Raw genomic sequence first — 14527 nt, 5'->3', positions numbered from 1 at the left:
TAGGGAATTTTTGACAAACTATAATGTTTTTTTTAATGAAACTTGGTGGAGATGTTAGTGAGGTGTTAAGAAATACTCTTTATAACTTTAAATTCTTCGGGAAATAATATTTTTTTAATTATTTGCATTCAAATTGCCCTCGGGAGCTTCACTATAATTTGCCACATTACACTCTATAAATTTTAACATTTCACTAAAATTCACCAAGTATACACCCACACGCGTGTTTTAACTGATTTTGATGCTAATATTCTAATTTTTTTTATTAAAATGAAATGCAAATTCATTTGCTCACGCAATCACTTTCCAATTTTAAACGCGAATAAGAAGAAGATTGGAATGACAACAGTATGGTGTTGCCGGATGCCCGCAAATGAAAACCAAAATTAAGTACTTGAGTTTAGTGTTAATGATGGGGATGACGGTTATTGTGCCTCCTTACTACATACACGCATATGATGTTTTAATTTTGGGTTCAATGAAAGGAGTTCTACGCAAAAGTACTGTGGATTGCGTAGCAGGAGTTGGACTGATGAGGGTTATTTTTTTGAAGCGCGGCCGAAGGCCGCCCACGCGAAAAGGAGTTCTACACAAAAATACTGTGGATTGCGTAGCCAGAGTTGGACTGATGAGGGTTATTTTTTTGAAGAGCGGCCGAAGGCCGCCCACGCGGAAAGGAGTTCCACGCAAAAATACTGTGGATTGCGTAGCCGGTGTTGGACTGATTAGGGTTATTTTTTTGAAGCGCGGCCGAAGGCCGCCCACGCGGAAAGGAGTTCCACGCAAAGATACTGTGGATTGCGTAGCAGGAGTTGGACTGATGAGGGTTATTTTTTTGAAGCGCGGCCGAAGGCCGCCCACGCGAAAAGGAGTTCTACACAAAAATACTGTGGATTGCGTAGCCAGAGTTGGACTGATGAGGGTTATTTTTTTGAAGAGCGGCCGAAGGCCGCCCACGCGGAAAGGAGTTCCACGCAAAAATACTGTGGATTGCGTAGCAGGAGTTGGACTGATGAGGGTTATTTTTTTGAAGCGCGGCCGAAAGTCGCCCACGCGGAAAGGAGTTCCACGCAAAAGTACTGTGGATTGCGTAGCCGGAGTTGGACTCATGAGGGTTATTTTTTTGAAACACGGCCGAAGGCCGCCCACGCGAAAAGGAGTTCTACACAAAAATACTGCGGATTGCGTAGCCCGAGTTGGACTGATGAGGGTTATTTTTTTGAACCGCGGCCAAGGCCGCCCACGCGAAAAGGAGTTCTACACAAAAATACTGTGGATTGCGTAGCCTGAGTTGGACTGATGAAGATTATTTTTTTGAAGCGCGGCCGAAGGCCGCCTACGCGAAAAGAAGTTCTACGCAAAAATTCTACAAATTTACAAAAACCCTTCTAGTCGACGCTCCTGTAAAATGCAAAGGAACCTGCGTATGTATACTGTTTGTTTAACTGTTATTTTCCAATGTTATTCAGTTATAAACCGTAATTTTGGCTTTTAATTACTTTATTAATATCATTGTTATAAGTTTAAATGAGTTGTATGTTTTTATTTTCAAAAATATTTCTCAACTTTAAATTACAGCAAAAAATACTGCAGTTTTACAATGAACCTTCCACTGAACATCTCTGTGTGCGAATTTCGTTTTCATTTCAGGTGTACGGCAACATCAACTTATCGCTAAATTAGAGAACTTTAACATTAAATTACTTAAAAACTATAAGCCTCCGGCAGGTTCTGTTTTCAGTTTTAAGATGGGGATAAACCCCTCTATCACCCCCTTTTAACCGTTTTTTTCAAAGCGATATACATTATACTAGTTTTCCCCAAATTTCCTCCTATAAATTTACTTAAGGTACTGAAACTGTCATCACCTGCGGAATGAAAAAATCGTTCTGATCAATTTGTTTATCAATTGTAACACGTTTGTCAAAAGCCTCTCTTTTTTTAATTCATTTTGATCTTGATAATTTTTGACCCTGGAGCTCTACCAGGTTGTCAAAAAAAACTCTCCAATCCTCTGTACCCCCTTCTGCATTCACAAAATAACTGGTGTTACGTTTCTGAATTCAAAAACGTGCATACACACACTAACACTGTTTCGAACCTGACTTAAAACCGAAAAATTTTAACAACTCCAACTGCAGCTTCAATATTGTTGCAAACATGCTCATAACATTGATCGTAAATTACGATGTTTCTAACTTAAATTTGAAACAACGCTCCTCGTGTACGCTTAACAACTCAGTGAAAATTCGATATATTTTATCGATACCTTTCAAAACTAGCACAAAACTTATGCTGAAAACAGTGAACGACGTAAACGCAGTCCCCTGACAGCTCTTGCGATCAAGCTGATGAGAACCGAAATAAATGAAAAATTCCTTCCTTCCGTATCGTAGTATCGTAGATTTTATTTCACGATATTTGAAAATCTCGTAAAATCCTGTCAGCATACAGTGCTGCCAAGCAGTACATTTCGAAATCATTTACAAAACAAACTTAGAAAAATTATAATTTTTATTACAATAACTTATACTAAGTTTCCACCGCAGCCGGAGTTTGGGTTCTCTGCCGCTATCGTGTTCTTAGCGCAAACACGAAACAAAACACCTGTCAAATCCCATACAAAATTAAAACACAACTCCATACCTAAACCCACTTTTCAAAGCGTGTTTTGTTGGGTTTGCGTCTAATTTAATTATTAAGTGGTGGCAATGTTGCTCATTTTCCTCATTTATTATTGCATTCTTATCGAAATATGGCAACAATGATTGCAATTTGTCAATATGACATTTGATTGACGTTTAATATTTTTCTTGTGGTAATCGTTAAGTGGTGCGCGCAAAATATAAAATAAGTCAAATAAGCCAAATAAATCTACAATCTTTCCTCAGGAATACTGAATCAACTCGTTGCGGATAGTATAACAGGTATTTCTTTTATTTATATATGTAATTTTATTTGTATTTACATCTAATTTCATTAATATAATATTAAGCTGGCCAAATAAGTCTACAATCTTTCCTCAGGAATACTGAATCAACTCGTTGCAGATAGTATAACAGGTATTTCTTTTATTTATATATGTAATTTTATTTGTATTTACATCTAATTTCATTAATATAATATTAAGCTGGCCAAATAAGTCTACAATCTTTCCTCAGGAATACTGAATCAACTCGTTGTAATGGAAAACATTAAAAAATGTAAAACAATTTGGCTTCCTTCCGCGGACGAAGCATTCCTTGATATATGGGGTGATAAGGCAGCTGAATTGCGAGGGCCACGCAAGAACTCGCACATATATGCGGAGATGGCTCAGTCGCTGGGAGTGCTTGGACATGAGGTCTGTCCAATTGACATAAAATACAAAATACACAATTTCACAATGAAATATAGGTAAGGCATATAATATATTATTTCATTAAAGTAATTTTGTTAAAGCCTCAAAATTTCCTTTGCAGAAAATGCAAAGCAGAGCAAGGGACAGGATGTTCTCCTGTTTCTTGGAAGCACTACCAGAGGGTTCACCAGATAATAGGAAGGGATACAGTGAATAATGTTGATGCGGTCGTTGTCGATAGTATAACAGGTATTTGTTTTATTTATATATGTAATTTTATTTGTATTTACATCTAATTGTATAATGTTAATTTCTATTTATATATGTAGGCATGCCTGATTCGGTTGATTCGCCAGCTCCATCAAATTCGCCGATATCACCTTCATGCTCCTCATTTTCAGCTGCTCCGTCTGCTTTATTTACATTTTCGCCACCATCGTCTCCAGCACTGCATGAAGCTTCCGCACCTGCAGCAAAAACAAGAAATGCGAAAGTATATGAATTAAACGAAACAATAAAATCTTGTATGACAGAAAACAAAAAATAACTGCTGAGTTAATTGAAATCGAAAAAAAAGGTTGCTGCTATTGAGGTATTGACAAAAAGTGTGGTTAGTTTCTTGGAGAGAAACTAATTAACTAAAATATTGTTATTTAATTTATATTTAAGTTTTAATGAATTGTGCCTTTTAAAGTTGCACTAAGTGCCTACTACTATCTTTTTCCAAAATGAATAAAATGTTATTTTATAAAACTATGTATTACAAATTTTATTGTTCTGGTGAAAAGTTGTTTTTCAGATTTAAACCAATTGGACTCTTTGTAGGTCGAAATATTTAAATAAATATTTGGTTTGAAGATAAAATTGTTTAAACCAAATAACCTTTTTAACCAATAAATTATGGTTAATTTAATAAAACATACGGGAGAATCTACATGAAAGAAGTTATATTACTCACTGAAATATTCCTTTAACGCATTTCTTATCGATTCTCCTTCAGATCGGTCAACTGCATTGCTGCCGTATTGAATATTGCGCCTGGAATCGCGATGCATTTCCACTAGCCAATTTTCCAAAATTAAATCCTTCTCAGCAATCAAAAAATTATGTAAAACACATGCACATGAAATAACTGTGTTTACATTTTTGATGTGGTTATCCACGCCTTTTCCAATTCTCCTAAATCTAAAATAGAACCTGTATTACCAATTTTTAAAAATATTAGAATCTCTAAGTTGTATTTACCGGGCTTTTAAATGGCCAAAAGCATTTTCCATAACACGCCGGCACTTAGACAATCTATAGTTGAATTTTTTTTGTTCGGGTGTATTGGTCACACTATGCGAATATGGCTTCATTAAATGCTGAGAGAGACGAAAAGCAGAGTCCCCTATAATATGGACTGGTATTTTTGTGGATCCATACAGCAAGCTCAATTCATCAAGAAGTGCACAACTTTGCAACTCGCGCTTTAGCGATGATTTTTCAAAAATTCCGGAGTCGTTGCATCTTCCAGGACTGCCGCAATGTATATAAACAAATCTATATTTTGCGTCTACCAAAGCCAATAGTACTACGGAATACCACCCTTTGTAGTTGTAGTAATCAATGGCTTCTTCCTTTCTTGGATGAATTTCAATATGACATCCATCTGTATAATAAAGATGCTTTTGATTAAACGTTATTTTTATCGCATTACTTATAAACCTACCTATTGCTCCAATACATTGTGGATAGCCCATTGCATTAAAATCTGCGACTCCATTCTCAATTTGCGCCCTTGTCAGTGGAAAATTTTTCAAATATATTGGAGCCAAAGATGTCCCAACTTCATTGCAAAACTCGATGAGTATTTTGCAAACAGTTGCTTTGCCTACTCCAAACAAATGTCCAATTGATCTGTATTCACTAGAAGATCCTAGTGCATACAGAGCAATTGCCACGCGCTTTTTTAGTGAAATCGGGTTTCGATAGTTCGTTTTTCTTTTGGCTATTTTTTCAAGTTTGCTGCACAATTTTTCAAAGCAGGATCTTTCCATTCGGAAATTATCTTTGAAAAACTTGTCCCCATTACTCTGGCAGTCTACTTCCCAAAAGGTACTGGAATGTTCCTAAAATATACATGTACATTATACACAAATAATGTATCATATCTGTTTACCATACCTAAGACCATACACTTTGCGAACGCATTAAATTGGCAGCAACGCTTAAAATTATTTTATTTTCCCTTAACCTTTTTTTTAAATAATATGTGACCAACTCACTATCAATTATTTTAAAATAAAATGATAAAATCAACATAACAAATTGAATTTTATGCACCATTTTATAATTTTATCAATTTTTATAATTCTTATTTCACAATGTCAACAAAAGACAGTTCAAACACAGTTTCTCCCAAACTTTCGGTGGAAACAGTTGACAAACACAACTCCTGCAAACACGGTGTTTGCTTTTGGTGGAAACGTAATATTAAAAACACTGTTGAATAATGTTAATTACACAGTCCTGCGAGGGTGAGTTTCTAGAATGGCTGTACTTGTTTCTTGTAGTTTTTTATGCGCTGAAAACGAATCTGACCTTCAAAATGCTCCATCACGTCAGGATTTTTGGTAAATGAAGCCTAAAAGGTCAAAAAATGGCCATTTCAGCCATTTTTGATAATTTTTTTTGGGATAGAAAATTTTTTTTTTCAATTTTCGACGAAAAGGTCGCATAGTACAAGTCTTTAGCTTTAAAACCCATTTTTTTTAATTATTGTACGATTTTTAAAAAATAAAGTTATGACATTTTGAAATTAACAGTTTCAGTTACGCCAATAGACGTTGTACCCAACGTATACGTCGATGTTGAAGCATGGCCAGGGTATCCATACGTTGCCCGACGTTTTGGATTGTCGTAATGGACCCACTTTTCATCGCCAGTCACAATTCGATGCAAAAAACCCTTTCTTTTGTGCCGTTGAAGCAGTTGTTCGCATGCCATAAAACGGCGTTCAACGTCTCTTGGCTTCAATTCATACGGCACCCAATGGCCTACCTTTCGGATCATTCCCATGGCTTTTAAACGTTTGGAAATGGTTGATTGATCAACTCCCAAAGTTTTTGCAACCTCTTCTTGCGTTTGAGCCGGATCTTGATCGAGCAATTCCTCCAATTCGGTATCCATGAACTTTGGCGGCGCACCCTCGCGTTCTTCGTCTTCCAAGCCAAAATCACCACTTTTAAAGCGTGCAAACCACTTCTGGCACGTTCGCTCAGCTAGAGCATGCTCACCATAAACTTCCACCAAGATACGATGACTTTCGGCTGCTTTTTTCTTCATATTAAAATAATGAAGAAGAATTCCCCGCAAAAACACATTATTTGGCACGAAATTCGACATTTTCAAGTGTGGTAAAAATATTGTTGTTTACGCTTCAAATAAAAAACTTATACTGACGTTTGTGCCTTACGACAGTAGCTCTCCAATGAATGTTTGGAAATGTGGATCGATGGAATAATAATCAAGTTACGCCATCTGTTGTAAAACCGCACGAACTTATTCATAGTCCTATTATTTGCATATGTTGCTTTTTTGCTTTGTTTATTAAACAATGAAAAACTGTAACTGATAACGCGGATGTGTGAAAAAGTGTGTAAGCAAAAATATCAATGGCAACATTGTGTAGATACAACCAAACACATACACACATAGACCGATGTATTGTGTAAATATGTAATTAAAAGAACGCAGTTGTTCTCACGGGATGAGTTTTTGTGCTCGTTGGGGCTGCGGTAAGGGACTGCGTAGGTCGTTCGCTGTTCTCAGCATTAGGAAGTGGCGAATATGTATATTACGTTCTTTATTTTAAATCAGAAAATTGTATACATACATATATACAATGAGTCCTTATAACTAGTAGATCGTACGACTATTAGATTGATGTACTGTCATCGAAATATTTAATATAAGTATGTATGTATATGAAGGCACATTTTTCTTCATTTTTAATTCAAAGGATTCAGGTTCAAAAGTGTTATTATTAAATGCAAAAAATAACTAAAACTTCAGTACTCACAAAATATTATTATTTAAACTCAAAGTGTAGTAATGAAAATTCATTTAGAATCATTTCTCTATACTTGAGAACGCAGTATAAATGTTTATACGAAGCTCTATAATCAAAGCCATTTAAGATATTTATAATATTAGGGCGGCCGCCGTAGCCGCATGGGTTGGTGTGTGGCTACCATTCGGAATTAACAGAGCGAACGTAGGTTCGAATCTTGGTGAAACACCAACATTAAGAAAAAGTTTTTTCTAATAGCGACCGCCCCTCGGCGGGCAATGGCAAACCTCCGAGCGTATTTCTGCCATGAAAAATCTCCTCATAAATAATATTGCCGTTCGAAGTCGGCTTGAAACTGTAGGTCCCTCCATTTGCAGAACAACATCAAGACGCAAGCCCCAAATAGGAGGAGAAGCTCGGCCAAATACCCAGAAAGGCTGTACACGGCAATTATATGTAAAGGTGGTAGAGGTGAATGGATTGCGCTAGCGAGAGATGATTAACAATTTTTTATGGCCGGAAATGGATGGTATTGATCTGGACAACGTTTAGTTTGAACAAGACGGCGCTATGTGCCACACAAGCAACGAAACCATGGATCTTTTACGGGAAAACTTTCCGGACCGTGTTATCTCTCGAAGAGGTGATCACAATTGGCCACCACAATTGTGACTATTATTTTCCTTGGGGCCACGTGAAGGAGAAGGTCTACGCTAACAGCCCAGGTTCGATTCAAGATCTCAAAGATGGAATTCATGAGGCTATCGAGGACAAATGCCAGCCACTTTGCTATTCGGTTATGGAAAATTTCATGAAAAGGATATTGTCCTGTAAGCCTGGTCGTGGTGGTCATTTACCTGATCTTATTATCTACTATTAACGGCATGCCTTCCCCTTTATAATGCAATAAACATCTGATCATTTATATTAAAAAATAGTATTTTTCTTTGAATATCAAAGTAACACGTCTTATTGGAAAACCATTTATAATATTAGATAGATATAACTTCTTTTCACCAACATGCTCTAAGCGAAATTTTTTATAAATTGGGCAGGTGAATGTTTTCGGAGTCAGCCAAGATACAAACTGTGGTAGGCGGTAGAAAGTACATTCTTAAAAGGTCACGCATTCAGCATGATTCAATTATAGAAGGTTAGGTAAGTAAACAGCTTTCTCGCTCCCTCTTGACATATCGGCTCCCTTATTTAAAAACGTGTTGCTTCTTTACAAAAAAAAAGTACCTATTTCACAAAAAAATTTTTGAATTGTAGTAAAAACTAAACTTTTGGTGCAAATTATTTGGTCGGCAACACCGTTTCCACTTTGACGCTTTGCTTTGTTATTATTCGTTGAAAATCTTTTATCTGTTTGTAAACATTCAAGTAAGTATAATAATAAAAATTAATGTCGTTTTTCACTATTTAGGTCGATTATGTCTTACATATGGTGATAGTCGATTATTTGGAGTCGGATTTCTGCTGCAGAAAACCACCGGTTTGTGAATTTTCATACATGTAAATCCAGATCAGACATTTGTAAAAATTCTTATTAAACTTTTTCATTCATAGGTTTTTATAGCAGCGTTTTTGCAAATATAACAGAGACCACCTTACATACAATACATAAACTACAGTTAGTAAGTTCTGTTAGAATATTTGCTAATACATTGTAATAAATAAAAACTTTTTATTTGTAGGACTTCACAGACGAGCAATTGCTGCGGAAGGTGTATGTTGAAGAGCTAGGTGGCCCAACTATTGTGGTTTTTAGAAACGAAAGCACGTATGCGCGTATTTCTACTATTGTCTCATGTGGTGCTACGGACAATTTCATAGGAGACATGGAGCGTGTTGTGTATGATGGTGCAAATACCTGTTTAACATGTGACGGTTATTATGTGCCTAGTACTGCTACCTCTGAAATGAATTTGACTTCCGAACTGGCTGTCCACGTCGATACCTTACCCCGTCTAGAACAATATGCTGTACGTAGATGTATGCGCAACACCTACACGAGCAAGTCCTCGCGCTTTAAGTCTACAATTACAGATAAGTTGTAATGATATATTTGTGAGTTATTTTTAAGTTTTTGGTTTACAGGTTTTTGATTTCTGCCTGAAGTAAGTGCAGCGTTCCAACACCTATACGAGCAAGTGCACCCACATTCCTCATATTTCTACTCTGATTCATTACTGAGACACGTGGTATTGATATACGTAAATTTACAATTATTAAAAGTGGATTATATTACCAATATCTAAAATTTTTCGATGTATTAGTTTTAGTTTATATTAATTCATTTTCCTATTAATATTAGGGACGCAAAGTATATTAAGGTAGACAAATTTTAAACTATAAACTAGTAAATTTGTAATTTTTATTGCAAACTATTTTAACTCTTCTAATTTCAATTTTTTTCTTATATTTAGAAATGATCGACTGAACTTCTGCTTTCGCAATGTCTTTACGGTAACATACTACATGTATCTACATGTATTGTTATGTACGAAATAAGAAAAAAAATTAAACTTTCTGTTTCATCTCATTCCTGTCGATTACGTAAAGCGTTTTTCAATTGGTGCGCTTCAACTTTTTTCTGATAGGGAGGGCGAACGACGCAATATTTTTTATTTTTCGCTTGTCATTTGTAAACTTCATTAGTATACATTAAATGTATATGTTAAAACTCGATAATAAAAAAAAATTAGTTAAAAAAGTCAAACCGTTTGTGTTTTATTCAAAAAAAAAGTTGAAGCGCTCTTACTGAAAAACGCTTTATATTTTGACCTTTGGTGTATTAAAAGACTTGTACTATTGTAGTAAATTAAACACATTAAATTCCTTTATTATGACTATTTTTTGTTCTCTTCCAAGATTATATATATATACTAGCAAACCCGGCCCGCTTCGCTGGGCACACGAAAAATTCATGGATGATCAGGAAAAAAGACGATTGTTTCTTAGTTATTCATTTGCGTTGATTTGAAATTTAAAAACAATCTTCTTTTTTCCTGATTTTCAATTTATATTTTATATTTACTCAAAAACAAATAAAAAAACAAAAAATATTGTTTATGCCAAAGCGCTTGAATAAAGAATAAAGAAATAAATAATATGAAAACCATATCTTTTCTGTTCTAAACCATATCTATTCTATTTTAGTGTGCTCAGCTTCAGTCGACGATGCCGCAATCGAGTTTGGTTTCTTTGTATTCCAACAAATTCCAACTTTATATATTTCACCTGAATTTAAACTTTCATAGTCCAATTTACTTGAAAGTGGAGTATTAACTGGATTACAACCATTCATGCCAAATTTTTCCAAGACTTTATTGATATAAGCCGATTGACTAAGTTCAATTTTATTTTTTGTCTACTAACTTTTATTCCGCCCGAAAATTCTACCAGAAAGGAAGGTAGGTATGAAAATTATCCCATATTAAAGCACTTATGAACAGCTTTCATTTGATACTTATATTGTACATACACAACCAAAGGTTACCCGGGTCACGTTTTGACCTATATCTCGAGACCCCAGTCACGGAGCGGCATGAAAAATACTCTGTACTAAAGCATTCACGAACAGCTTCAATTTGATACCCATATTGTACATACACATCCGAAGGTTACCCGGGTCCACGTTTTGACCTATATCTCGAGCCCTATCCACCAATAGGCATCCAAACTATAGGTAAACCATCTTCAATACCTACTTAACAATGTGTGTAAGTTTGGTTTAATTCGGTGCAAAGACACGGCCGGTTAGCGAACACACACAAAAAGTTGACTTTATTTTATATATAAGATATATATATAATTGGCGCGTACACGAGCTCTTCCTCCTATTTGTGGTGTGCGTCTTGATGTTATTCCACAAATGGAGGGACCTACAGTTTCAAGCCGACTCCGAACGGCAGAAAAAAAAACACATACATAAGTAACATCACATAGTTCTGCGTGCTCTTGTGTTAGATAAACATCGAAAATATTCTAAATAAATATTACATTTGTTTAAAGAAAAAACTATAATTTTTCTGTCGTTTTGTTTTAATGTAGATTAAATAACCAATATACTTGTTTTTCTCTTAGTATAGGACTAATTAGTTACTTTACGTACTTTTTTACTACCTTTAGGCAAGAAGGGGAAAACATTTTTCCCTTTTTCCCATCCTTCGTAAATGCAGCCCTAAAATAAGGGAGTGTCAAAGCGCCCTTGTCACTACTTACCTAACCTTCTATAATTGAATCGTGCGCATTCAGGTTAAGAAGACTTCCTCTTGCACGAAAAATTAAACTAATAGCGTAGGCAGAAAACTATCAGTGAAATATTTAATATCTCTAAAGCTAAATACACACCAGGCAACCGTTGCAGCAACAAGGCCATGTTGAAGCAACCGTTGCCTCGTGTGTAGCTGTGTTGCGAATTGATTTTCGTGTTGCTGCAACCGTTGCCTGAAATATCAAATAAATTTGATTTTTGAGATAGGTTGCTGCAACCGTTGCTTCGTGTGTATCATTGTTTACTGCTTTTACTCGTTCAGTTCGTTGAAAACAAGCGAAGGAGAAGGTTCGTGCGGAGTAAAATAAAGTGAAAAAGGAAAAAATGGCAATTGAAAATAATGAAAATTATGTTAATTTTATTAACGAATATAAAAATTTGAGAGAGCTGTAGGATATAAATAGTGAAAAATATAAAAATAAAAATTTTAGAAAAAAAGCATACGAACAATTAAAAAATGAATACAATAAAATTGATAAAAATTTCAAGTCCGCAAAAGAGTTTCCTGTTGTAAGATACCGCAAGTCTAATTTCTGCTGATATTGCCGCTCTCATTATGGCATCTTGTTTCGTTATTTTGACCTTTACGAAGTCCAACAATTTTCTAAACAGGGCTTCGTCCATCCTCATGTAATTTTTATAGTCCGCTGGCTCATTTTCCTTCAATTCTTTTAGCAGCCTCTCGTTCGAAAATTCGATTTTTTTTAAAAGCTAATTTTTGGACCAAATTTTCTTTCTCTTCTTTTGTTGCATCTCTTCTTCCTCATTTTCGTACAAAAGTTCGTCAATTATAAGAGAAGTAATTTTTCGTATTTCGTCGATCATTTAAAAAATTTAATTTTACGTATCTTCCGCTTGTACCTTTCCTGCACCACAGTTATACACAATACTGAGATTGAAGCAACGGTCGCAACGTATTTCTTAAACAAAGGCAACACGTTGCTTCAACGGTTGCCTCGTGTATATCTAGCTAAGAGCTAAGTTAGCATAAAATCTTGTGATTCTAATTTAACAGCAGAGCCCAGAAAATTCGATAGCTTTTTATCCTTAACATTGCCTAAAAACGAACGTATTAACGACAAAGACTCAGAAGTAAAAGCAGTAGATATTTATCGTTAAAGTTGCATAAACCTGTAGAACTAACTGGTATCCGGATAATTGTACCAATAATGGAAAGCACTAATATAAATGCAAAGTACCAATATAACTTTATTTAACTTCAATTGATTATGATAAATTACAGTGAGATGTATATACCGCGTGTTAATGGAAGGAAGATTATATGCTGACAGATAAAAAGGTAGTGAATAGAAGAATGTATCGAAAGTAGTTTTAATTAACGATACTATAAGTTCACACGAGAGCTGCCACGTATGAGCTATTATGGCTAAAGATTTGAATGCATAGATAACTCCAACACTCCTCCTCATTCAAATGATGTTAGGCCACATTTTTCCCTTAGTTATTTAATGCGCATTGCTGTGAAAAAGATCTGCAACGGTGGTTTCCGTTGGACAGTAAGAGCATTTGATAATTTTGTTTTGTATGTAGTCTTGAAGTGATACCGGTTGTCTTTATGCTTGTGTCTACCCTAGAAGTTTTCTTCTTCGATGAGTTTTAAGCAGTTCTAATTGTCTTCAGATAATGTCGTTGGTGCAGTCTCCTGATGGTTCATGTTGTACGGATCCACCAAGCCTCTTTACATGCTTCTGATAGAGCGATGAATTCTGCTTCAGTTGAAGATAGTGCATCACAGGTTTGCTTTCTGCTGCTCCAGCTGACTAAGCCACCCATATACATAAAAACATATCCGCTGTTTGATTTTCTATCAACGCGATTTTCTGCCCACTTAGCGTCAGAATATCCGACGGTGTTGCATTCGGCGTCTCTTCTTCCTAGAGCTAAGGATAAGTTTGCGGTGACGTGCAAGTAGATTAGTATACGCTTGAGCTCATTCCAGTCCTCTTGATTTGGAATAAATGAGCCAAAATAGATATACTCCGCGAAATGTCGTGTCGAGTATTTACATTAACGTACAGTAAACAACCAACCAGTTGTCTATACTTTTCGTTATTAATTAGCGGAGCTGATTTTTCACCTTTACCGTAAGGCACAGTCGCCATGCAAAATTCGCGAGATATCTTTTCAATATATGTATGTCCTTTGGTTGAGTGTAAAAAATCCATTTGTTTTTGTGATTGTCCGTCCGAGGTAATTTTGTATATCTCCAAGACTCCGAATCTCGATTAAGTCCGCTGATTTGCTTGCCACGATCAAGTCAACAACATAAATAAGTATATAGCAAAACTTACCTTTAGCTGCGTATGTGTACAAACTTGCATCATTTTTGCTTTGACCATAATCAGCATCTAATAAAACTATATGTACCGCTTGGTTCAAAACTCTTGCTTTTTGCTTAGGTCCGTAAATACTCCTCCTCAATCGACAAACGTAATGCTCCTTCTCTTCTACATCGAATCCTGGCATAGCTTCATGTATATTGTCTCTTTAAGTTCCCCGTTTAAGAATGTGGTTTTTGCGACTAAATGCTGCATTATAAAGATTTCTTTCGCTGCAATAGTAAGTAAAATTCGAAAAGTTGATTGTTTTTCTACGGGTGCAAATATCAGATCGTAATCTGCTCCAAATTTTTGCGGAAAGCCTTGTGCGAATAAACGAGCCCTGTAGCTAGTAATTGAATCTTGACAATCGGTTTTGGTTTTAAAAACCCATTTGCAACTAATGGCTTTTCTATTGAGTGGTAACTCACACAGTTCCCATGTTCTATTATTTTGAAGTGATTGCATTTCCTCTTGCATGGCTGCTAGCCATTCTCCTTTATGCTTGCTCGCCA

General features: G+C 35.7%; 2 protein-coding genes across 2 annotated transcripts; one reads left to right on the top strand and one right to left on the bottom strand.

Moving 5' to 3' along the window:
• Positions 1-3646: 3646 nt before the first annotated feature.
• LOC129250464 (uncharacterized) lies at positions 3647-5453 on the bottom strand. Its single transcript, XM_054890088.1, has 4 exons — positions 5052-5453; positions 4586-4991; positions 4299-4525; positions 3647-3807 (listed from the first exon to the last, which is right to left on the bottom strand). Exons 1-4 carry the CDS (start codon positions 5377-5379, stop codon positions 3647-3649), a joined length of 1122 nt encoding a protein of 373 aa, XP_054746063.1. The 5' UTR covers positions 5380-5453.
• Positions 5454-8453: 3000 nt separating this feature from the next.
• On the top strand, positions 8454-9784 carry LOC129250463 (T-complex protein 1 subunit theta-like). Its single transcript, XM_054890086.1, has 5 exons — positions 8454-8486; positions 8849-8909; positions 8964-9031; positions 9092-9447; positions 9495-9784. Exons 1-5 carry the CDS (start codon positions 8454-8456, stop codon positions 9511-9513), a joined length of 537 nt encoding a protein of 178 aa, XP_054746061.1. The 3' UTR covers positions 9514-9784.
• The last annotated feature ends 4743 nt before the right edge of the window (positions 9785-14527 follow it).

This window comes from Anastrepha obliqua, chromosome 6 (assembly GCF_027943255.1).
Source record: "Anastrepha obliqua isolate idAnaObli1 chromosome 6, idAnaObli1_1.0, whole genome shotgun sequence".
NCBI classification, from domain to species: Eukaryota; Metazoa; Arthropoda; class Insecta; order Diptera; family Tephritidae; genus Anastrepha; species Anastrepha obliqua.
Note: the sequence above shows the minus strand (reverse complement) of the source record. Positions and strands in the feature narration are given on the sequence as shown.